At 45.8% G+C, this 25,768-nt stretch overlaps 1 protein-coding gene across 3 annotated transcripts in view; it reads right to left on the reverse strand.

Annotated features, from left to right (window-relative positions):
• Positions 1 to 25,183, reverse strand: part of TBC1D2B (TBC1 domain family member 2B) — an 82,771-nt gene extending 57,588 nt beyond the window's left edge. For 2 of the 3 annotated variants that reach the window (XM_054667067.1, XM_016927702.3), the window contains exons 1-2: positions 24,750 to 25,183; positions 1,413 to 1,566 (exon numbers count right to left, since the gene is read on the reverse strand). In XM_054667067.1, the coding sequence (XP_054523042.1) occupies positions 1,413 to 1,566; positions 24,750 to 25,109 (514 nt within the window). In that variant the 5' untranslated portion in view covers positions 25,110 to 25,183. Of the gene's footprint in view, positions 1 to 1,412; positions 1,567 to 13,494; positions 13,717 to 24,749 lie in introns of those variants that run through there. The other variant, XM_016927703.4, reaches the window with a different exon arrangement.
• Positions 25,184 to 25,768: the final 585 nt, after the last annotated feature.

Genomic DNA, 25,768 nt, shown 5'->3' on the forward strand with positions numbered 1-25,768 from the left:
CCTCCTTTCGGTTTAATATCCCTGAGTCTTTGCTAGAAAGAAGCACTTGGTGCCCTCAGAACAAAGGAACTGAGGCAAATCAAGCACCTCCTGTGCCAAAGGCACTGGCTATGCTCATGAACACTGCCTGTTCCCACAGGGTTTCCAAATGTTCCAAGTGACTGAGACACTCAGTTAGGAGCTCCTTTTGAGTGAAAAGCACTATAAGAGTGGCTTTCAAAACAACTCAGTTAACAGTGACTCGACCCTGAACTAAACATAAGGGTGCATAAAGTTGAAAATAAAGGCATGATCTCAGAACCTGGAATAGTCAGAGCGCTAAGACAGTCGTGAAAGTGACTCAAAAACTCTCACAGAAAACGTATCAATAGGTACAAAGCATATATAGTAATTTATCACTGATAAGAGGGTTAACCTGCTGAAAAATACTGGGACAAGTAAAAACAAGACTGACAAATTTGGAGATGAAAAATTCATCTAAGAATGCCTTTGTTTCTGGAGTAAATCAGCCACATGTGCCAACACCATCCTTGGTGGGACAGGCAACTCGGATGCAGCCCTGTGTTCTGCTGAGCAGAGGGTCCCACGGGTTTTAGGAAGTGAAGAAATCTCTTTATGAAACTGTTAGAACTAGTCCTTACTGTTGTCTACTCCTTTTAATGTACGCTCCGTGTGTCTTCCAAAAATACTAATACAATGGCCTGGGCTTTTTAGACCTTACTTCAGAGCTCAGGAGGCTGTTTTGTTTGTTTGTTTGTTTGTTTTTCTGGACGTGTTATTTTCCCTGTATGAAGAGTGGGGGCCAAAAAACAGTCCCATCTCCACAGTCTTTGCAGTGGGGTAGGATGGGCAGCAAATAATTGTTGTTCTGTTCTTTCTAGAGGTTATCTCCATGCTGCAAATGGCCAGGGATTACCCTGAGTTATAGAAATGCCATGAATCCAGGATAGAATGAAATCAATGTTTGAAGGTTAAAGTCTTCCTAAGAAACACTAGAGAATTACAAGTGGAATGATCCGAGAATACCTTCCTAGTGTATACAAACACCTGTCAATCTTGGCAAGTCTGCCCAAGCATGACTATCTAGGCATGAGTGCTTCATCATTAGGTGTAGTAGAAAGGCTGGCCCTGCAGTCAGAACTAGACTTACAGCACCACAACTTACCACATGCTGACCTTAGTCGTATCTTCCATATGCTTGGCACTGGCCCTGCCTGATTCCAAGGCTGTCACTGGGCTTGCATAAGCTTTGTACATGGAGGCGCTGGGTAACTGTGGAATGCTGTCCACTCATAAGGTAGCATCATTATTATTTTCTTTCTAAATTCATTTTCATTCACTGCTAAGTTCATGTGTGGTATCGAATGGCTTACACAAAGAACTGACCCAGCTCCCCTTTATTTCTGCCTTACCGGTGTTATCTCTGGCTACAAGACCCTTAGGAAAATCCCCGGGAGTTGGAGAGGTCCTGCTGTCCCACTTGACCATGTCAAGACTGTTACAATATTCCCATCTCTTCTGCTGAAGCTCCTGTAACCAGTAAGTCATGAGTTGACGATTGGGAGCCTAGAAAGAGGGAGGGGAAAAACATGTTATGGCCACCAGTAATATGAAGAGTTTAAAAAATATTATGTCTCATGAGTAGACTGTTCAGCTTGCCATGTGAGAGTTAAGATGAACAGATCAAGGAAACTTCAGTTACAAGATTAGTAGCTTTTGCTCATGATGAGTTGGTCGAGCAAATAGCAATTGTAACATGAAGAATTGAACCCAATTAACAAGAAGTCTTTTTAAATTCTAAAATTAAAGAATAATGCAGTATAACATTTTCCTCAAAACCGTTTAGGAAGATGTGATAATACTGCTGCTCTTTTACTCTGAGCAACTACAAATTCCATCTTCAGAAATAAAATCTGACATAGGTATGAAAGACGGCCTTGCCAAATCACATCAAATAATGATATTTAAACTCCATCAGCATCTGAGAGTATACAAAGAAAACTGCAGATTAAAAACTAGCTGGCACTCCTATTAAAATGGCTAATATTTCAAAAAGTTGACAATGCCAAGTGCTGACAAGGGTGCAGGGCAGCTAGTACTTTCATAAGCTGCAGGTGGAATGCAACATGGTGCAGCTACTTTAGAAAACAGTTTGGCAATTCCTTATAAAGTTAAACATACACTTACCAAGTAACCTGGCAAGCCCATCCCTACATATCCACCCAAGAGGAATGAAAACATATTCACACAAAGACCTGTATGTGAATGTTTATAGAGGTTTTATTCATAATTGCCCAAAAAAATGAGAACTTTGTCTGGAGAAAGGATTAAAAAAAAACTGGTACATCTATACAATAATATACTATTTAGCAATAAAAAGGAGCACACTATTGATTCCTACTACATGGATAAATATTAAATGCATATTGCCAAGTGAAAGAAGCTTGACCCAAACGGTTATATACTGTATGATGCCACTTATGTAACACCCTGAAAAGGCAAAAATTGTCAGGACAGAAAACAAATCTGTGGTTGCCAGGGCTTGGCAGGGAGGGGAGCAGCTGACTACAAAGCGGCAGCACAAGAATTTGTGGGTGACAGAACTGCTATGTATCATGGTTCTGGTGGTAAAGTCATGATTCTACACATTTGTCCAAAATCACAGAATTATATACACAAAGAGTGAATATCATTAAAAAAAAATCAACCAAGATGGGAGAGAGGACCCAGAACAATGAACCTAAATATAAATAAACTAGACTGCAGGTATCGGTCAAGGTCTCCAGGCTGCCCCCAGCAAAGGAGTCCCAAGAAGAAGGAAAGCTGCCATGACACGATTATGGGAACTTCATCAACACTGGCATCCAGTGACATGTGCAGACATCAGACACAGTGGTTCCCAAGATCAGAGGCAGTGAAGAAAATGGCTCTGCAGGCCTGACAGCAAGAGATAGCCCTAGACCAAACTACTACTACCTACAAGCAAAGGATAACCTGTGGGTGCTGTGGCCACAACCTGGGTCTTTTTAGTGATACTTGCATACCTGGCCCCAGTTAAAGAAAATGATCTTTGGGTATTTTCATTACAGGATCTTTGGGTATTTTACAGAAAGTTCTTCCAACTATACCAGCCAAGTTGCCATTTCATCCATTCATTTAACCAACATTTGCTGAGCACCTATCAGGTACCCAGACCTGGGGCCTGGCCTAGTGAGAAAGACAGGAAAAAACAACCAGTAGTTTCCATGTTGCATTAAGTGCTATGACAGAAAGCAGAGCAGGTGATGCGGGGCTGGCGTGACTGGAGAGCACTGGGGAAGGACACATAGCCAAAGAGGGGAGGTGCAGCAAAGGACAAGGTACTCAAAGTTCAGGACACCTGCCATAGGCAGGTTCAAAAGCTTCAAAGTATAGGTTTAATGTCTATCTTCTCCAAGAAACAAACTCCAAGTTGTCTCCATTTCTCTAGCATCTAGCTCAGTGTCAGGCACATAGTAGGTCAGTATTTACTGAATACATATATGAAGGAATAAGTGAATGAATGAATAATCAGAAAATGATAGAGGAGAACTTGGTCTTAAAGGGGAAGCAGGCAGTGGCCAGAGGAAAAGAGATTCCAGGGAGAGAGAGAAGTGTCTACAAAAGCACAAAGGTCAGAGAGCAAGAGTGAGGTGAGGTCAGTGAGTGGCAAGGACCTGGCCCTGAAGGGACTTGTGTGCCTTCCTAAAGAGATGGAATGGGGAACTTAGCAGGGCACTGACATTATTAGACAAAGGTACTGCTGGTGAAAATGGTGGTGAGGGAAAGGCAGGTGCACAGTTTGCATAGGAGGAGATTAGTTCAGGCCAGAGGCCGTGAGCCCACTTGAGAGATCCATGAATTGCAGCCTGGAGTTTGGGAGGCAGGCTGGTTGCAGTGCAGACACAGGAGCTCAGCCTGGCCCTGGGGCGGGGCAAAGAGCACACAAGCATTTCCACAGGAAGGGAGAGGAGAGTCACTAGGCAAGTCAGGAACTGAGAGACACAACCAGAGCCAAATTCAGAGCCCAAAGCCCACCCAGTCCCCCTCTTTTTTTTTTTTTTTTTTTTTTTTTTGCAGATGAGGGGACAGAGGCCCAGAAAGGGAAGTGACTTGTCTAGGTCATACAGGGAGTCAATACTGTGAGCCCAGTCTGCCAAACCCCCAACCCTTAGAGGCAAGTGTGTGTTTGGGTGGGGGAATGTGCGTGTGTGGTCCTCCCACCAGCTCCCTGACTACCTGGCCCCTCCATCCCCATGCCACAGGTGAGCTAAGCACCCTGGGAGCCTTCTGCTCCAGCCAGGGAGGTGCCCAGACACTTCCTCTTGTTCAGCCTGCATACGCAGCTGTGTTTCTATTTATGCTCGGGAGCCACAGGCTGCTAGAGAAGCTGGCACATACTCACTAGGGCATATCTGAACCAACCTCTCCAGCTGCCTCTGACAATGCAGGCACCATGAAAAATCTGCTTTTTACAAGAAATCCTTTTCACTTTAAATCTTTGAGTATTAAATGTAACTGGGAAACAATCAGTAACCTCTGAGTCATCTCTCACTAAATTCCTGGGGCAAAACTTTTAGATCACATGCTTTCAATGACTGATATTTTATCATATTGTAGAAATTTGGTCAATAAGATGGGCAAAATCTGGTTAACAAGTCAGTTAATCAAGACACTGATTAACTGGGTTTGTTTCCTTTCAAAAAAAAAAAAAACCTAGACAGGCTGCTATAGTAGCTCACACCTGTAATCTCAGCACTTTGGGAGGCCGAGGCGGGCGGATCACCTGAGGTCAGGAGTTCGAGACCAGCCTAGCCAACATGGTGAAACCCCGTCTCTACTAAAAGTATTTTTAAAAATTAGCCAGGCATGGTGGTGGGTGCCCGTAATCCCAGCTACTTGGGAGGCTGAGGCAGGAGAACTGCTTGAACCCAGGAAACGGAGGTTGCAGTGAGCCGACATGGTGCCACTGCACTCCAGCCTGGGCGACAGTGAGACTCTGTCTCAAAGAAAAAAAAAAATCTAGAGATCACTAGAAGACTTTTGACTTCAATCCCCAATTAGCTAGTAAAAGGCTGGGGGCAAGACTGTCTGAAATGGCTCTGGGGCATGTGCTTTGACAGAAAAGCCCCAAAGGGCCTTTTCTGAAGACAGCTGAAACCCAAAGACAGAAACACACACAGGTTCTAAGACTGAGCACCACTAAAAGCACAACACAGCAAAATCAGCAGAAATCCAAAAAGCCTCTGCGTTTTTTATCTGGTATCTTTTAGCAAAGGACTAAATGGAGATTCGGCTCAGGCCTAATTAAATGTATAATCACAAACCAGCCTCTTTATCGCCCCAGTCCCAGGAAATTGGTTCAGATCTGCCCTGTACCAACACAGTAGCCCTAGCCAGAAGTGACTACTGAGCACATGAGAGATGGCCAGTGCCACATAAAATCTTTTGGATACACTGAATAAATACAATAGTATTAAAATTAATTTTACTGGTTTAATGTGGCCAATTGAAAATTTAAAAGTATATATGTGGCTCACATCTTATCTTTACTGAACAGTGCTGGTCTACACTACAATGGCAAATACATTCCATTTTGAGAGCCAAGGTTGGTGGGAGATCTGGCTTGGCAGGAAACAGTACCTCAGGATTATAACATAAGCCAAGGGCATGGGGTCCATGGGGGTGTGGGGCAGCCAACACCATTGCCCTTCTACAGCACTTTACAACTCAAGATAACTTCTCTCTTTAAACAGGCGCCTCCATATCTCCAACCACCCCGTGGTCCATTAATGTCCAAGGAGAGGCCAACATTCTTTAGGAACCCAGGCATCTGCTGGTCTGGCCCCAGCTATAGTGCCTTTATTCAGTGCTCCGAAAGTGGGGCGAGTAGGACCTTTGAGTGATCTGGCTGCACAGACAACGCCTTGCTAGGTCTATCACCAGGAGTTCCCTCCGCCGAGCCTCAGCTCAGCTGGTGACAATGAGCCAGTCAGCGCAGGAGCTAATGGCCAGGACCACACAGCATTCACCAAAGACACGCCCGCCGGAGAAGTGAGGACCGGGAAGGATCACCATCTGCCCCCCACCCCTCAGAATGACCAAAATGCTGTGGTCCCAAGTTCTGGAGAGCCAGACAGGCATTCCACTCATGCTAGAAGAAACAGTGACAAGGCAGAGCTCCACAGATCAGCAGAGAATTGGGAGCCAATGCCAGGCAAGCACCCAGCAAGAAGCCAGGTGCTGGTGTGTGCTGTCTGATGCCTTACCCAGGCCAGCTCCTGAGTATCCCCTAATACCAGTCTCTCCAGCTCCTTCCTCCTCACCCTTCAAGGTCCAATGCAAAAGCCACCTCTTCAGAGCAGGTTTCCCTGACCTGGGTGTGCATTTTGTCTCCCCTAACACCAGTCTCCTCAGCTCCTTCCTACTCACCCTTCAAGATCCAATGCAAAGGCCACCTCTTCAGAGCAGGTTTCCCTGATCTGGGTGTACATTTTGTCTCCATTCTCTGAATAGGGAGCTCAGAGAATCTTGTAGCCCAGGTAACCCTCCCATGGAGGTGAGGGCACTCCCTGCGTGTTCCTCACTAACCCAAGTTCCTTAAAGGCAGAGACCAGACCTGCTGGTCTCAATACGATCCAAGATGCCTTGCACAGTGTCCTGAATATAAACACTCAAATATCTGACTCATCCTCTCATGTTCAATTGTTGCTACTTCCTCGACACTGCTGAAATCCCAGGTCAAATATGGCACCAATCCCAATATGAGACCAAGCTGAACATCTTGGAAAGCCATTGTAGTTGTCTCCTACATGGCTGCATGAACGTCCTGGGTGAGGGAGAGGGGCAGACAAGGATTGGGTGGGCACAATTCTACATGACAGCCATCTGCTGCCTTTGGGTGCCAAGACATGAGGCACCAGCTCGGAGAATAAAAGCAAGCCATCCACATTCTGCTTGAGGTGGGAATGCAGTCCTTGACAGCTGGCTGAGAAGTACCATGTGATGCCCCAGCTGCTCCCACAAGCTGCTGTCCCCAGGTCTCTAGTAGCTCAAAACCCAGAAGCCCACTCTTGTGTGAGACAGGCCCTGGCCACCTGTTCCTCCTCTTGGGCCCCAGAGACTCCCCTCAGCCTCCCACCAGCTCTCAACTTGATGCTTAGACAAGTCCCACAATAAAGTTGTTTGATTACAAGTTAACTGATTTCAATACACGTATATTATGGGCCCACTCTCAGCAGGAAGTACATGATTGTGAGGACAGGGGCTGGAGTAGCAACCCAGCAGCATCTACAGGGAGTCGGGCCTCATCATCTCCACTAAACAACAAGTTTATCTAAGCTTTTATTTCCTTTGGTAAACAATGTCCACCTATCAAAATTTACCACATTTTAGAAGCTATAACAATGTTCGCATTCTTTGACCCACAATTCTATTCCTGGGAATGTAGCTAAAGTAGTCCAAAAGAGGAAAAAGGGACAACACCATGTACATAAAGTGTTCATTTGCTTGACAAATGTTTATTAAGAGCCTAACTTGGGCCAAGTCCAGTAGTTAGCACTAAGAATACAGAACTGGATATGATCTGGTTAATTCCTACCTCTGAGATATTCACCGCAAGCAAACATTTTCCTTTATGCCAACAATAAACAGTGGGAAACAAGTTTATAATTACAATCAACATAAAATGCCTAGGTATCCAATTAAGAAATCCAGAGGCCAGGCGCAGTGGCTCATGCCAGTAATCTTAGCCCTTTGGGAGGCCCAGGTGGGTGAATCACTTGGGCTCAGGAGTTTGAGACCAGCCTGAGCAACATGGTGAAACCACATCACTACCAAAAAAAAAAAAAAATTAGCCAGGAATGGTGGCGTGTGCTTGTAGTACCAGCTACTCAGGAGGCTGAAGTTAGATGATCCCTTGAGCCCAGGAGACAGAGTTTGCAGTGAGCCGAGATCTGTACCCAGCCTGGGCGACAGAGCAAGACCTATCTCTTGGTTGGGCACTGTGGCTCACTCCTGTAATCCCAGCACTTTGGGAGGCCGAGACAGGCAGATCACCTGAAGTCAGAAGTTCGAGACCAGCCTGGCCAACATGGTGAAACCTCGTCTCTATTAAAAATACCAAAATTAGCCAGGTGTGGTGGCACACTCCCGTAATCCCAGCTACTCGGGAGGCCGAGACAGGAGAATCGTTTACACCCAGGAAGCAGAGGTTGCAGTGAGCCGAGATCACGCCACTGCACTCCAGCCTGGGCAACAAGAGTGAAACTCTGTCTCAAAATGAAATCAGAAGACCCTGTCTCTTTAAAATATAATAATAATAGGCCAGGCACAGTGGCTCATGCCTGTAATCCCAGCACTACGGGAGACAGAGGCAGGCAGATTGCTTGAGCCCCGGAGTTCAAGATCAGCCTGGGCAATATGGTAAAACCTCGTCTCTATTAGAAATATAAATTTACCAGGTGTGGTGGCACACTCCTGTAATCCCAGCTACTTGGGAGGCTGAGGCAGGAGAATCATTTAAACCTGGGAGGCAGAGATTACAGTGAGCCAAGATTGTGCCATTGCACTCCAACCTAGGCAACAAGAGCAAAACTCCATATCAAAAACAAAACAAAAGACCCTGTCTCTTAAAAATATAATAATAATAGGCCAGGCACAGTGGCTGACACCTATAATCCCAGCACTTTGGGAGGCAGAGGCAGGCAGATCGCTTGAACCGAGGAGTTCGAGACCAGTCTGGCCAACATGGTGAAATCCCCTCTCTACAAAAAGTACAAAAATTAGCCAGGTGTGGTGGTGCATGCCTGTAGTCCCAGCTACTCAGAAGGCTGAGGTGGGAGAATTTCTTGAGCCCAGGAGGTTGAAGCTGCAGTGAGCCATAACTGTACCACTGTACTCCAGGCTGGGTGACAGAGCGAGACCCTGTCTCCAAAAATATATATATAATTTATATATATATTATATATATAATAGCATTAGGACAACTGGTCAAATACCTGGAAAAAAAATAAGTGATGCCCTGGGTGAGAAACCTATCATCAGAGAAAATAATTTCAAATTCAATTCATGATTTAATAAACTAATGAATTTAATAAAAACCATTAAATGAATGAATTTAATAAATTTAATAAAAACCATTAAATTAGAAAAAAAAGCCTGTATAATTAAAATTAAGTTTCTATCTCTTTCTGCCTCTTACAACAACAGTTGTATAGATTTCCACCAAATTATAAAGGTATGGAAGGGATGATAGGACTTAAATCAAGCAATGTGGCACAGCAGAAATTCACATGGGAAGGTTTAGCTAAAACTGAAGTATAAACAGCAGCCACAAGACTCTATGCAGAAAATGAATGCCATGTACACCATGATGCACTAGACGAGGAAAACAAAACACTCTTTCAAGACCGAGCCCAAAACTGAAAGCTAGAAGGACAGACACTTCAAACTGTAAGCCCCGGAGCTGCTTCTCCCATGGGCAACCCTGCAAGCCGTCTCCAGGCAGCAGGGAGTCACTGATTATAAGAGGGCTGATTAGTCTCCCCAGCAGCACAAGAAACTGCTGCCCTAACACTTCTATTCTCTTGGAAGGTAAAGGGCTTTCTAAACCCACAAAGAAAGCAAAGCAAAGAAAATATGTGTCTAAAACACTACAAATAAATTAATAGACAATGACGAACTGAAAAAAGACCAAACAACTTCAAAGTCACTAAGCATGGTGTAGAGTTTCACACCACTATAGCTTTGCAGGGCTCTTCACTCTTCCTGGACTGTGGGAAGTCCTGTTTCTCTGGTGAGATCCCATTAATCTTTAGTTTAAAAAAAAAACAACATATTTTAGACTTATATTTCAAATAATAACAATCTACATCTGCTGAGGAGAATTTGGAAAACACAGGAAAGCAAAGAAGAAAATAAAATGAACATAGCTGCATCACCAGAAATAACCTCCATCAATACTTTGGTATTTCCAAACATCTTTCTACCCATAAATGTATAGAAAATTCTCTACCCATATATTTTCTACCAATTTTCTAGCCAATTGGTAGAAAACCAATTTTCTTGCCAATTGGTAGAAAACCAATTTTCTTTATAAAACTGTATTAAAATTATATAGACTCTTCCATAATCTATATTTGCATATTATATTAGACACCATCAATTAAACAATTACTGTGTGCCAGACACTATGCTTTCGCTTTATACACACTGTCATTTAACCCTCGTAACTAACTCTCCCCAAACAGTATCATCTGCTTGCCCATGGACCCTGGAGCCTAACTACCACGGTTCAAATCCCAGCTCTGCTACTGGCTGGCTATGTTAGGTATGTTACATAAATTGTCTGGGCCTCGGATTCCTTGCTGGTAAAATTGAAATAATAATAATAGGAACCTACTTCATGGTATTGAAGATTAATGAGTTAACATGTGTTAAGCTCAAAAGGGTGTTTGGCACAAAGTACTCATTAGGTATCAACTATCTATATTATCATGTTTACCCATAACCCACTTAACATGTGTTAAGCTCAGAAGAGTATTTGGCACAAAGTACTCATTGTGTATCAACTATCTATATTATCATGTTTACCCATGATAACCCACTTAACATCTGTTAAGCTCAGAAGAGTATTTGGCACAAAGTACTCATTGTGTATCAACTATCTATATTATCATGTTTACCCATGATAACCCACTTAACATCTGTTAAGCTCAGAAGAGTATTTGGCACAAAGTACTCATTGTGTATCAACTACCTATATTATCATGTTTACCCAAAATCTCATAGCCACTTGGCACAGTCAAAACTCAAACCTGAGTCTGCATTACTTGCTATCAAGGGGAAGGATGAGAGAGCATGTCCAAGACAAAATCAATCCTCTCAGCATTTTAGCAGAAATCACAAGTTCCTCTATGGTTTTTCTCAAATATTGAAATGCTGATGGCCTCAATCAATAGCAAAGTTCAAATAAAAGCCTCTAGGCTGGCTTCAGGGACAAATAAAACTATATCAGATGCTGGTCCCCACATCAGTAGAGAAGGTCCTCTGGACATTAAATCTAGAGGGGTCAGCATAGTGTCACTGGGAGAGGGCATGACCATCAGTCTATGATGGCCAACATGGTTCCACTCTTAATCACAATTCTGCTCTAAGGGTGTTTCTCAAAAATAGACTGCTGTGAGCAATAACAACACCACACACAAGCAAATATGGAGAGGACAGAAACTTCTCCAGCCTGATATAATAGAATCGCCAGGTCTCCTATTCCTAAGGACTCCCTTGTCAGTCTCTCAGATTCATGCATCCTGACAGTCTCAGAGTCATCTACCCCTGGGCCTCTGGGTCTCCAGATTCATCTACTCCTGGGCCTCTGCAACACCTTCCTAACTGGACTTGCTGTCTCAGTCTCTCCTCTCCAAACTCTCTTCTGACACCAAGCCAATGAAGTCATATATGTCGCATGCTTAAAACTCTCTCATGGCTTCCAAGTGTCAAGAAATCTGGCCCACACTGCCCCACACTCCACAGAACTATAACCTTTCTCCCACACAAAAGGCCCACAAAAGCCTTCACAATCTCTGCTCCTACTGCACTAACACCTCCCTAACAAATTCCCACTCACTCAAGACCCAGTTCAAACATCTCATCTGTAAGGCCAGCCAACATCCCTTATACAACCAAACGATCATTCCTCCAACACGCTCTATGTGATGCACACCATCTCAATCACCCACTTAGGGTTATGAACTCTGGGTTCCTTCCCAAAGGGTCAGGTCCTACCATGTTTATTAGCCAAAAGAACAACATAACCAACAATCACGAAGGAGCCACAGGAAGGAAAATATATATACAGAATAGGTCAAGTCTGCATACCTTCTAGAAAGCAATTTAAATTACATGGATAGTTTTGGGTATCCATTTCTGAAAAGAATGCAATGGCTGCTCATAATGAAGGAATTTTTGTTTCTTAAACTCAAGGAAGGATATCTGGATCTCTAAGAAATGTCTAAAGTAATTTCTTCCATAAGCAATAAAAAGCACAAGAATATTGTAAGCAGCCTGGTAATACAAAACAAAATTCAAATGGAAAACAGACTATAACCCCGAATCTGATAAATAACTCTAGGTTCCAAATTTTTTCCTGAGTGTTTCAAAATCATGAGCCTGGAAACAATCTCAAGGGATCTGGCCCAGCACCAATGGAAAAAAAAATGTATTTTTTTCCCCGGGAAGGTTTTGAAATCTTCTGTTTCAGCCCAGCAACAGAGACTAAGAAGGCAAATACTGGATCTCCTGGCTCCTTGGAAAATGGAATGCAAGGTCACAAACCTCCATTCCTCTACTGAACATAACAAATTCTCCTTTCATATCTTTTAAAATTGCTATCTTAAAATTAGCAATCATATGTCTTACAAAATAATTGTATCTTATTAAAATAGTTCTAATCTAGCCCCTTTCAAAGGCTGAGCACACACCTAGAACCCATAATCAATTTCCCGGAAGAGTCTACGTTGAGGTGGGCAGTCATTCCCTGGGAAGATGCCACATTCATCATCCATTCTGGTAGGTGGTGGTCTGAGGAGTTCTGCCATCTCTAACACTCAAGCACCCCTTTTAAAAAGCAAACACCTTGAGAGAAAAGCCATTTCTTAAACCCATATTCAGCAAATACATTTTTAAGCAAATACCATTTAACAGAGATTAGCAACTAAGGGTAATGGACTAGAAGAATAGGGCCTACAACTAGAACAAAGAAGAGCAAATGTGAGTTCACAGGAAAGTGGGCAATGAAAACAACTGGGCTTGTGAGGGATCTGGCCACATCAAAGCCTCTCACAGCCCAGGCCACCCAGCTGGGCTGAGCCACAGATTTCATCAAGACAAGGGCAAGGACAAGGCCACTCTCCGGACATGCTCGTCCCTACAGGAAATGTAGAAGCCTGTCAAAATACTTTCTGTTTCAGAGAGAAAGGGAGCACGAGGCCTCCAAGTGACCACAGGGCTACATTCCTATGGTTCCCTCTCAGCTCTGCCATTGCACAATGTGAGAGAGCCAAGGATGAGCTCAGGATAAATAACAACTCCTGCAGCCACAGCCTGTAGCCTATTGGATGGTCTTGCTCCACCTCTGCCCACATTGGCTTCCACACACTATGCAATACCACATTATTCTGCTTGATGTTTTTCAACTAAAACTAGGGCAAAAGAATGACAGACTTAACATGAAGTTTTAGGAAACGGAGTTGGGACAGGTTCCCAGGCTCCACCCACCAGAGATTTGGGAGGCAGTGGAGCCAGGTACCAGGAACCCGCCTAGTCTTTCAGTGAATTTACAGGCATGTTTGGGAACCACGGTGATTTCTAACAGTGTTTTAAGGTGGAGTTGGTGTCTCAGGAGTATCAGATGGTCGTCCTATATCATTGTTACCCACTTCTCTCTGGTGAAAAGCTGAGGGATCTGAAAGTACTTACCAGCTCTTTGGTGGTGGTGATCATTGCAATTCACCCTCCCAGAAATACCGAAAGATGCCAAGTGAACACTGTTCCCTCCTGGAGCCTCCCTCTGAATGCTCAGGAAGGAACCCTAGCACGTAGGGTCTGCCAGCCACCATGATCAGCAAAGGAGACAGAAACCTTGGGGCCAATGGAGAATTGGGCCAAAAGCCACTCCTCTGCAGCATAGAAACTCAGAATGCAAAGAAGATATGCAGCTATAAACCACAGAGAGTCAACTCGAGGATGGAGGGCTCACACTTCACTGGTCTTCACCCAAGCAGTTTAGTTATTTCTAGTCCACTTAGAAAGCCACCATCATACAGGGTCAGTCTTTTCTTCATAGCCAAAGAGAACATTCATCATCAGGAGGAGAGCAGTGTTTCACAGGGAAGCCACAGAGATCTGCAGCAGAAGGGCTGGGATGCTGGAAAGAAAGGCAGATTCCTGAGGCCCACTCTGGCCTGCCAACTAAAGCAGAATCTCCAGGGGACGAACCCCACAATCTGCATTTTAACAGAACCCAGGAGGAGTCTTTTCCACACAAAATTTAAGAACTGCAGTTCTGAGGGAGATATTTTCCTTTAAAAGACAGAAACAAAAAAAGTCTTATCAGCATGTTACCTCTACGACAGTATATACAAGAGAGCTGTGTAAACAGTATAAAAAGTGGTTCACTTCTAAGGCCAGAGGGTATGCCTTACAGAGCAGAATGAAAAGATACAGCCATCTGCCAACTGCCTGTTTTCCTTTGACGAACCAAAGAGAAAACCAAAGCCACCTCCAAAGAGAAGCCCTTTCAAAAGGGATGCACCAGGCCTCAATCTCTGCCAGGGAAACATCACTGATGCCTCCTATTAAGTCAACCCCCACTGGAAGTTTATAACCTATGCTGTTAATTTCCAACCTCCATGTGACTAAACTTCTTAAATCTGTGCCCCAACACAAAATGGTTAAAGGTACAATTTGAGTCTCCATATACAACTACTAAAAAAAGAATAAGCCCAATTTTCTACTAATGGATTAAGACAGATATATAAAGCAAGTATCATCAAACTGCTGGGTTTAAAATGGTAAAATATCGTTCATGTGTTTGGAGAAGGAGAAGGTTTCAGTGGTAGGGTAGCTAGCTGTGGGACTCAGTTTCCTCTCTGTATCACACATGGGAAGGGGGCTGATCTCTGAGGGCCTCTCCAGTTCTAACTTTGGGATAATGACCCTTGAGCAAAAATAATGAATGCCTTCCTCCAGCTCCCAGAGCCACCTATTGACAATGCCCTAATCACACCCAAAACAGACACAGAAGCTCCCTGAGGCCAGAGGCAAAGCTTGACTCCTGCTCAACAAAGTCTGTTTGGTGAATGGCCAGTTGGCTGCATCCATTTAGAAAGCTGGCCACCTTCTCTGCAAGCACAGCCTCTCCTGAACACCAGAGAGCTGGAGAGGAAAATGAATACTGGGCTTGCTGCCTAGAAATAATTCCTATAATCCAAGATCAACATCTCTGATAACATTAGCCTGCCCACCTCCAGGCCACGGCCAGGCCTGCCATCTGACACTCAGCGACACAAGTCCCAGCCCAGGGGCAGTCTGCTCAAGGAAAGTCTGCTGGTACAGTAGCACTGGCCTAGGAAAGGGGCAGAAAGAAGCAGCACACGGGATCTCAGCTACCAAATCCCCACTTCTCACACTGGATTCTAGTTCTCCCAGGCAATCTCTGCAAAGGCTAAGAAAATGGCCAAGCATGCAAACTCATTAGAAGATGGTGATTCCCAGCTTACAGGGAACACATGTTGCTGATCAAACAGGAACTAAGTCTCTGAGCAGCTACGCAATTATACCAACATTTACTAACTCCCTTGTCCCATCTTCTTCAGGGAGCTTTCTTGATAATCAGTTATACAGAACTCTCCAATTCTGCAGTGTTCACCAAAATTATTACACAAATCACAGATTTCTGGCCCTGGGCCATATCCAGATTAGTATTTTACATATGGATGCCCCCTCCCCTTCATTTACTATGGAGAAGTGCCAGACTTCTCAGAATCAAAAAACTTGCAGACATATGATATTTATCTCAGTGCTGAATACTACAGACAAACATGGTCCTCTTCAATGTTTTTTTCAAAACTCTTACAATTCTTTGATTATATCAGATGCTAAGCTATTTTTAAAGTTAACACTACAGTTTCTTAAATCAATGGAAAATTTTCACTGCTGTATTTGCAGCAAGAAGCATAGTGCTTAGAATATGATAGATGCTCAAAAATATTTGCTGAGTATATGGACACTACAAACGTCCGTTTCACCATGAAATGAAAGCACACACCACACACACACACACACACACACACACACACACACAGAGGATATGAGGGCCTAAAGCATGCATTTAGCCAACAAGCATCTAACAGGTGCTGGGATCCTCTAAGTATGAAAGGCACAGTAGTGAAATACACTGACAAAATCTCCTAGGAGGTGATGCTCTGGTAGGACACAACAGCAGACACTCAAAGACTAGACCAGGAGCAAAACCATCCTGAATCTGTAGCCGACTGAGGGCCTCCTGTGCTGGCTGGTGAGTTACTGCCTGCTGGACAATCACGAAAGCCACAGTCTCCCCAGGGATCCTCTCAGCTTCTTGCCCCTCACATGGCCTCACATATCCGAGTGCTCAAGATGTTTACTGAACTGAGCACTCCAGGCAAAGTACTTCACAGAACACTAGTTACAAGCCACTAACTAGTCACCACTACCCAGTTTACCATTTCCACATTGCATTCACTCTGTGAAAGCAAACAAAACCCAGCTGAGGGCTGGCCTGACAGGATATGGGTGAACACCCGATCAAATGTCATTAAGATCCCACTACATAAATACCAGAACCGAAAATTGCTAATGAAAATGCCTCTCCCTCTCCCAAACTGACAGTCACTTCTACAATGGTGGGGTCTTTTTCTTTCTTTAGAGGAAGGGGGTGTTACTGTTTGTATTTTGTTCTGACTGGAGGTGGGAAGTCTGCACCCCAGTGGCTCAAAGGTAAAAGCAACGGATCGAGGAGACTGGTCCACCCCCCTCAGACGTGAGGTGGGAGCTGGTACATCTGAATACTCCTTCCATTTCTCAAGAAATCGTCATCTCCACGGAGGAAGGAAACTGGTAATGTGCATATGAGCAAAGCAAGTGCAGCAGGAGAGAAGTCAATGCCGGGGGCCATTAGGAATGCTTCAGGAAAGGAAGTCCACCAGGGCAGGCCGGCCCTAGCCACACACACACCTGCCAAAGCGAGCTTCACCCATCACAACACCCACCACTCAGAAACAAAATTAAGAAGCAACTGCTCAAGATAGGTTCAGCTTTGCATTTATCTACTTTTAAATCTGTTTGCCAGTACATAACATATAAATACATCAACCCTTCGTACCCAACACGATAATCCTCTAACTTAGTTACATAAAAATACTAGGCATGACCAAACCATCAGTGCCACAGTCCAAATGTGTGTCCCCGCAAAATTCACGTGTTGAGACCCAGTCCCCAAGATGATAGCATTAAGAGGGAAGCCTTGTGGGAAGTGATTTAAGTCATGAGGGCAGAGCCCTCTGGAATGAGATCAGGGTCCTTATGAAAGAGGCCAGAGTGGTAAAAGGAATTTGAGGAGAAAAATACATTTAGATAGATAGATACATACATACATATATACAAACATACATAGATGGAGGCCCCAGAAGGAACTTGTCTGTCCCCTTCTGCTATGAGGACACCACTAGAAGGCACCACCTCTAAAGCAGAGTGAGCCCTCACCAGACACCAAATCTGCTGGTGCCTTCATCTTGGGCTTCCCAGCCTCCAGAACTATGAGAAATAAATTTCTGTTGTTTATAAGCTACCCTGTCTATGGTATTTTTTCACGGCAGCACAAATGGCCTAAAACAATCTATCTGGGAGCAGAAGAAAGAAAAAAAAAACCTATTTGTCAAACCCTGCTTAAAACTCTTTACTGACTCTAGCTCTTAAGATGAAGACCAAAATCCTGCCCTGGCCCAAGGCCTGCCTCTTCCAAAGGCTATGTCCCCTTCACTCCTAGTTGCCACCAGGCACTCCTTGAGTCCCACATGCAACCAGCACCCCCACCTAAGGGCCTCTGCTTATGCCATTTCCTCTCCCTACAACACTTTACTTCCTCCTCTCCACCCCCACCCCCACTCCAGTCAACACCAACTCATCCTTTGAGTCTCAGCTCAAATGTCGCTTCTTCAGGAAAGTCTTTCCTAGCCCTCCACCAACCATAAACCAGATCAAGATCCTGAACTATACATGCATTGCATATCTTTCCTTTCAAACTTCCTAGCACTGGTTGGTGTTTGTTATATTTTATTAACGTCTGTCCCCCCCACCTACTGAAAGCTCCAGGAGGACAGGGACTGTTTGTCTTGTCCAGTCATATCCCCAGTGCCTAAGCACACACAGTGAGTGAATGAGGGGGAAGCTCCTGAGGCCTTCCTAGAACACAAGTCAGTGAACTACAGCCTGCGGTCATTTCCAGTCTCTGCCTATTTCTGTACAATCTACAAGGCAAGGGCAGTTTTAACATTTTTATTTTGCTATTTTATTTTTTTGAAACAGGGTCTCCCTCTGTCACCCAGGCTGGAGTACAGTGGAGCAAACACAGCTCACTACAATGTCCACCTCCTGGGATCAAGCAGTCCTCCTGCCTCAGCCTCCCAAGTAGCTGGGACTAAAGACATGTGCCATCATGCCTGGCTAGTTTGTTTTTTGTTTTGAGACAGAGTTTCGCTCTTGTCGCCCAGGCTGGAGTGCAATGGCGCCATCTCAGCTCGCTGCAACCTCTGTTTCCTGGGTTCAAGCAATTCTCCTGCCTCAGCCTCCCAAGCAGCTGGGATTACAGGCATCCGCCACCACACCCAGCTAATTTTGTATTTTTAGTAGAGACAGGGTCTCACCATGCTGGTCAGGCTGGTCTCAAACTCCTGACCTCAAGTGATCCACCCACCTCGGCTTCCCAAAGTGCTGGGATTACAGGCGTGAGCCACTGCATCCAGCCACGCCTGGCTAGTTTTTTTTAATTTTTGTAGGGATAGGGTCTCACTTTGTTGCCTAGGCTGGTCTCGAACTATTGGGATCAAGTGATCCTCCCATTTCGGCCTCCCAAAGTGCTGGGATTACAGGAGTGAGCCACTGTGCCCAGCTAACATTTTTAAATGGTTGAAAAAAATCAAAAGAATATTTTGCGAAATGTGAAAATTATATGAAATCCAAATTTCAGAGTCCATAACTAAAAGTTAAAACACAGCTATACTCATTCTGTGGTTGTTTCTGTACTACAACAGCATAGTGACAGATGTGGCAGAGTGCGCAAAACCTAAAATAGTATGTGGCCCTTTACATAAAAAGTTTGCCTCTGCTATAACAGTGTCCTTGGAGTCCTGACCATGGGCATGAAATATATGAGACCCGAAAATATGGAACTGACTGTAAGCTCTCTCCTCTGGGGAAGGGTGAGTCATAACTCCCTTTTGGATTCCTGATGTCTGTTAAATTCAGTGGGCATTCACTGAATGGCTGCCACCTCCACGACATGAGGCAAGAATGGCATGTAATACACCTGTATATTTGGGAGTTCTGGCTGATCACTTCTAAAGGGTCAGGGCTCACACCAAAACCAGTGCTTACTGGGTGACCATTTTCTATTCATTCATTCAACAAATGTCTACCTGGGCACCTTACCTTAGTCGGTTCAGGCTGTTATAACAAAAACACCACAGACCGAGTGGCTTAAACAACAGAAATTTACTCAGTTCTGAAGGCTGGAATGTCCAAAATCAAGGTGCTGGTCAATTTGGTTCCTGGCGGGGGCCCTCTTCCTGGTTTGCAACGGAATGCCTTTTTGCTGTATCCTCATAGGTGGAAGGGGAGATCATCTCTCCAGGGTCTCTTTTTATAAAGGCACTAATCCCATTCATGAAGGCTCCACCCTCATGAGTTAATTACCTCCCAAAGGCCCCACCTCTAAATATCATCACACTGGGAGCTGGCACTTCAACATATGAATTTTTCAGGAACACAAACACTAGTTTATAGCATGTCTCCTTTGTGCCAGATACTGTTGCAGGAGCTGAGGATACACACAGTCCTTAGGGAGCTTACCCTCTGGTTAGCAGGAAATAGGATGGAGACTCCCCTGCAATGAGGACTGTGTGAGGCAGTGGGAGAGGGAGATGGAATGCCACTGTGATATCACAAGCACAATACTGGACTTGCCTTGAAGGAACTTACTAATTGGAAAGCCATGAAAAGTTAAATTCCCATGACTTAAAGAGTTAAATAATGCTTCAAGACTGAGCAGATGCCCTAGGGCAGAACAGCTTAGAAGAACCAAACAGCAAAGGAGGCTGGTTCACCACATCTATTTTGCACTGAACACAATATGATTACCCAAGCCGACAAATGTTTGTCATTAAGAGAAATTTCAACACCAGGGAATGTGCATTCCCACAAAAGTGGTTAAGAATAGGGGTACACAGCTATTCAGTTACATGTGGCTCAGAAACCAGTACACATGTCTATTTAGCACCAAGCACCTACAGAGGGAGGAATTCATTTGCTGACGGTCTGATGACGCTCTCTTGCTCCAAAGACTGCAGAGATCTGGAAGATCAAGGCTGTTTAAGCTTCACCCTCGGTCAGTCACATGCTCTCCTTCCCCTAAGTGCCTCAGATTCCAGTAAAGCTCTGTGAGAAGCCTCCAGCACCCCTACACACAGATAGAGACGCACACAGGAAGCATCAGCCTCTGCTAGACCCTTGCAGCAGTTTCCAGACATGTCCAGCAAAAGGTACTAGGCATCCTGGTAAAGAACTGGGCAGTAAAATGTTCCCTTGTGATACTCACTATCCAAAAAGGACAGATATTAAATGCAATAAAAGGAAAGACTACTACTACGCCTTATCCGATCCCCAACAAAGTCAAAAAAAAGTAGACTTGTCAGAACAGACAATACAATTAGATACTACACATTTTAGACATTCACTGTTCCTGCAGCCTCTACTTTCAGAGAGGGTCTGAGTCTAGCTTCATAATGTTGGCAAAATCACATCCCCTCTCTAGCCTCTATTACCTTATAAGGCACCAGATCAAATCCCTAAGTTTGGGAATAGAGGAGTTTACCAAGAAATTCCTATATCAGCTTTCATTAAGACTTACATAGAAAAACATTTTGAAAAAGCCCAACAAAACCACAGCTTCTCCAGAGAGGGCTGAAAGACACTTTTAAATAAGAAAAACATATGATAATACAATAAGAAAAGTGCTGATTTTTCTTTACTTTTTAACCCTCTGTGATAAGAAATGGTATTTGTAAAATTATACACAACTAGCTGAAGTCTGAGCAGGGCTAAATCCTAACTTAAAATCCTTAGAAATCAGGGTCTCCTCTATGGCTGGGCAGCCCTAAAGTGAAACATTAAGGCTTAAGGGACTCAGTTCTTGCATTTGAAAGACGAAAAGGAAGATAAATTGGTAATTTCCATACTTACACCATAAAGATTTTACTCCTACAGCTCAAAAGAAATAACTGTACAATGAAATTTAATTTTCTTAAAACACACGCCTGGCTGGGTGCGGTGGCTCACATCTGTAACCCCAGCACTTTGAGAGGCGGAGGCAGGTGGATCACGAGGTCAGGAGTTCGAGACCAGCCTGGCCAATATGGTGAAACCCCATCTCTACTAAAAATACAAAAATTAGCTGGGAGCGGTGGCACGCGCCTATAGTCCCTCAGCTCGGAAGGCTGAGGCAAGAGAATTGCTTGAACCCGGGAGCCAGAGGTTGCAGTTAGCAGAGACTGTGCCACTGCACTCCAGCCTGGGCGACACAGCAAGACTCTGTTTCAAAAAAAAAAAAAGAGAGCAGGGTTTTAGAGTCGGGGTGTTTTCGCTTGTTTGTTTGTTTGTTTGTTTTTAAGGTGGAGTCTCACTCTGTCACTCAGGCTGGAGTGCAGTGGTGTGATCTCGGCTCACTGCAACCTCCGCCTCCCGGGTTCATGCAATTCTCCTGCCTCAGCCTCGCGAGCAGCTGGGACTACAGCGTGCACCACCATGCCCAGCCAATTTTTGTATTTTTAGTAGAGATGGGGTTTCACCATATTGGCCAGGCTGGTCTCGAACTCCTGACCTCAAGTGATCCACTCGCCTCGGCCTCCCAAAGTGCTGGGATTACAGGCATGAGCCACCACGCCCGGCCTTCTCCTCCCTTCTTCCAGAAAGCCTTGCCTGATTTCCATTCCCATTGTTGTATATAGCCAACACTCGGTACTATCTTATTCTGTGACCAATTTAATTTTACATGTCAAAATATTCCTCCATTGTCAGTAACCCAAAGGAAAATGTATTTCCTTTCTTTAAAAAAAGAAATATTCTGAACCTACAAAAAGATGGATAGCATAATAGGACAAACACTGATATACCTATGACCCAGTCCAAGAAATAAAACATTGCAAAACAGGAGAAGCCCTGAGGCACCCATTCCCAATCACATCCTCCCTCTTCCCATCACGGGCAACCACTACCTGGAAACCAGGGCTCATCAGCCCCATAAAGCTCTTCCCCTCGCGAAAGAGCATACATCCTTATGATCTGTAGTACTGTTTCACATGACCTTCCTAACCTTTCTATAAGTGGTATCATTCTGAACACTATCAGTGTGTAACTTACTTCTTGTTCAATTTTATTGTTTGTGAGAGTAATCCACGTTGACACCTATAGCTCTAGTACCTTTGTTTACTACTGCATAATATTCCACTATATGAATACACTACATATTTGGCCAAAGACACTGCTTGATGTTTCATATGCCATGTAGTGCCTACTATTTTCCATACCACTATGGAAAATGTGCCAGCCATTTTCCATAACATTCTCCAGAATCCTCACAGCCACCTAATGAGGAAGGTATGATTCCCACTAGACCAAAGAGGAAACTGGAGCAGGGAACTGGTGTAATTTGTCCAATATGTGTGAGCAGCAGACTCCTGCTTCAAGTTCAAGTCCATCGAAGTTTAAAGCCACACTTCTGACAATGTGCCTTGTAACCATGCTTATGTAGATTCTGATTTATTTATTTATTTATTTTTTAATTTTTTTTTGAGATGAAGTCTCACTCTGTCACCCAGGCTGAGTGCAGTGGCGCGATCTCTGCTCATTGCAAGCTCTGCCTCCCGGGTTCACGCCATTCTCCTGCCTCAGCCTCCCAAATAACTGGGACTACAGGCACCCGCCACCATGCCTGGCTAATTTTTTGTATATTTAATAGAGATGGGGTGTCACCGTGTTAGCCAGGATGGTCTCGAGCTCCTGACCTCGTGATCCACCCGTCTCGGCCTCCCAAAGTGCTGGGATTACAGGAGATTCAGATTATTTTAATGAAAAAAACTCATAGAGTTCTACAGTCATCTGGGAAAAATGTGAAACACGATGCTCTATTTTCTTTAACAAACATCCCACAGGAAATTCGTCCGACACAGGGACAGCCCGTATGTACACTGAGGAAGAGCCTCTGCCTTTGGCAAAGGTCTCCCACTAGGGTCATTACCAAGTTTATACAGGCACTCTCTAAGTAAGCCTGTGTAGGACTGCAACCCGAGTTGGTTTTCTTTGGGGAAACAGGCTGTCTGCACCCACTTACAGACAGGACAGGGGAGCCCAAGAGAACATGGGAATCAGATCCTGCTTGAACTGGCAAAAGCTGAGTCAGCAAAGCTCTAAGAACATCTCCAGGGAGCAGCTCCAGCTGTTAGCAGCTCTGGGGGTCTGAGGAACAGTCCTCAGCTCACAAGGCCAGGAGTTTGCCTACTCTGCTCTCCGCGTGGCCAGCTTTGAGAGCACTTTCATACATCCCAGCCCAACCCTGTTGCTCTGGAGAAAGCCCAACTTGGAATACGGAAGAGGAGTGAGAGTGAGGGTGGAGACTCACAGAAACCAGGCAGGGAGCAAAGCCTGGAAAAAGGATACCCAGCTCCAGGCCTGGGCCCAGATCCCTCCAGGTGCTCAAAGCAGGTGGGCCCCTAGGAGGTGACAGTCTAGTCCCCCAGAACTCCCAAGGACAGGGGAGGCCTTTCAGCACCAGGACTCCTGACTCTACTCTCCTGCTTCTACATTGTATCTCTCATTTTGTCTGTCCACTGGAGGATTAAGGGAGCCTCAAAGGAGCAAGGCATAACTGGCTGAAAAGACCTCCTCCCACCCATCCTGGACAAAGCAAGGAGGAAGAAAACAGGATCTGCCACCTACTGGCTGTGTGACCTTAGCTGGAGCATCCCCGTCCACTCTGGAGGAAAATGTAGTGGACTGTCTCTAAGGGCCCTGCCATCTGACTCTGTCTACAGTGCTAAATGCACTCTGGCTCACGCCTGGCATCCCAGCACTTTGGGAAGCTGGATGGGGAGGATGGTTTCGGCCCAGGAGTTCGAGACTAGCCTGGGCAACATAGTGAGACCCCGTTTCTTTAAAAAAAAAAAATTTAATTAGCCAGGTGTGGTGGCCCGCACCTGTGGTCCCAGCTACTTGGGAGGCTGAGGTGGGAGGATCTCTTGAGCCCAGGCATGGAGGCTGCAGTGAGCCGAGATCGCACCCCTGCACTCCAGCCTGGATAACAGAACAAGATCCTGTCTCAAAAAGAATAAATAAACAAATAAATAAAAGCACTGACATTTACTGAGCAGTTTAAAGTATAATTCATTTAATCCCAACACCCCATGAGGTAGATACTACTGCATCCCATTTTACAGAGGAGGCCGCTGCAGCGCAGAGCGGTTCACTGAGGTACCAAGGCTATGCATAGGCAGAGTTCTAAAGGAGGCCCCAGGGGTAGAAGCCTACGCTCACGGATGCCTGGGAAGGCTGCACAGGACATCCACGGGATGGTGGGGGTCGGGAGACACCAGAGACGGGCCCGAGGTTAGGCGCAGAGGGAGATAATGGGTCAAGGTGTCTGAGGAAGGAGACGGGGCTTGGTAGCCCCAGCGAGACTGGCCGAAGCCCAGATAGAGGGGAGGAGATAGGAACGAGGGCGGGATGTGGAGAAGCAGGGAAAGGCAGGCCGACGTGGGCAGGGGCGAGGAGGCCTTGGAGGAAGGAGGGTGGATGGCGCAAGCCAGTGGCCGAGGCAGGGGACGCCGGCGGAAGCGCGCGTGCGGCTTTGGGGCGCGCGGTCCCACCTTGAGCACCGTGACGGCTCCCGCGCTGTGCACCTGGAAGTGCGCGGGCGGCTCCGCGCCCGGCTCCGCCGCCTCGTCGGGGCCCTGGTAGCTGAAGCAGGCGTCCGCGATGTCCAAGTGGCCGAGGGGCAGCGCGTCCTGCGGACTCTTGAAATAGTAAAGGTAGCAGCGGCGCGCGTCGAACACGAACCAGCGGCTGCGGTAGCCACGCAAGGGGCCCTTGCCCGACAGCTTCTGCAGATAGCCACACAGCCGCGCTGGCTCCCGCGCTGGACCCGCCCCGGGCTCCGCGGCCGCCCCCTGCGCCGCGCCCTCGCCGCCGCCGCCGCCCTCCTCCGCCCGGGCTCCGGCCCCCGGCATCGCTACCGCGCGCCAACCGTAGGCGCCCGCGCCCTGCGCGCCCGCGCCCTGCGCCTCCGCGCCGCGGCCGCTGCGCCCCCTACCCCCTCCGCACCGCCCCTTCGCTCCGCACGGCCCGCGGGCGCGCAAAGCACCCTGGGACTTGTAGTCTCGCCCCCGCCCGCCCGCCGGCCGTTGCCCCCTCAGCCCCCAGAGGCAGGGTCCTGCGACCAGCACCCCGCGGGTCAGTTGCCTTCGTGCTACCTGGGCACCAAGTCCTCGCCCTGCCGGATGAAGCAATGGTCTATTTCTTTATGGCAGTGTAGGTACATGGGAGTGTGCATCTCTCAAAACCCAGCGGAGTGTCCGCTTAAAACTGCATTTCACACTGTGTATCTTATTCTAAAAACTTGATATTTAAATCTCCCTCCTGCCAGAGTCTCAAGCTAATATTGTAAAAATGAGACAGCCTATTGCCTGGTGCTGAGTGGGTGCTCAGTAAATATTTGCAGAATTCATGAAAGCCAAAGCGTTTCCTGCCTCTCCAGACCTCAGTTCATTTATTGAATTCAACATATATTTATTGAGCGCCTTCTGAATGCCGGGTACGGTTCTGTATGCCAGGCCCTGGCGGATACAGCAGTGAACAAACCAATCATTCTCCTGCCCTCGTGGAGGTT

Source organism: Pan troglodytes, chromosome 16, assembly GCF_028858775.2.
Source record: "Pan troglodytes isolate AG18354 chromosome 16, NHGRI_mPanTro3-v2.0_pri, whole genome shotgun sequence".
In the NCBI taxonomy this organism is placed as follows: domain Eukaryota; kingdom Metazoa; phylum Chordata; class Mammalia; order Primates; family Hominidae; genus Pan; species Pan troglodytes.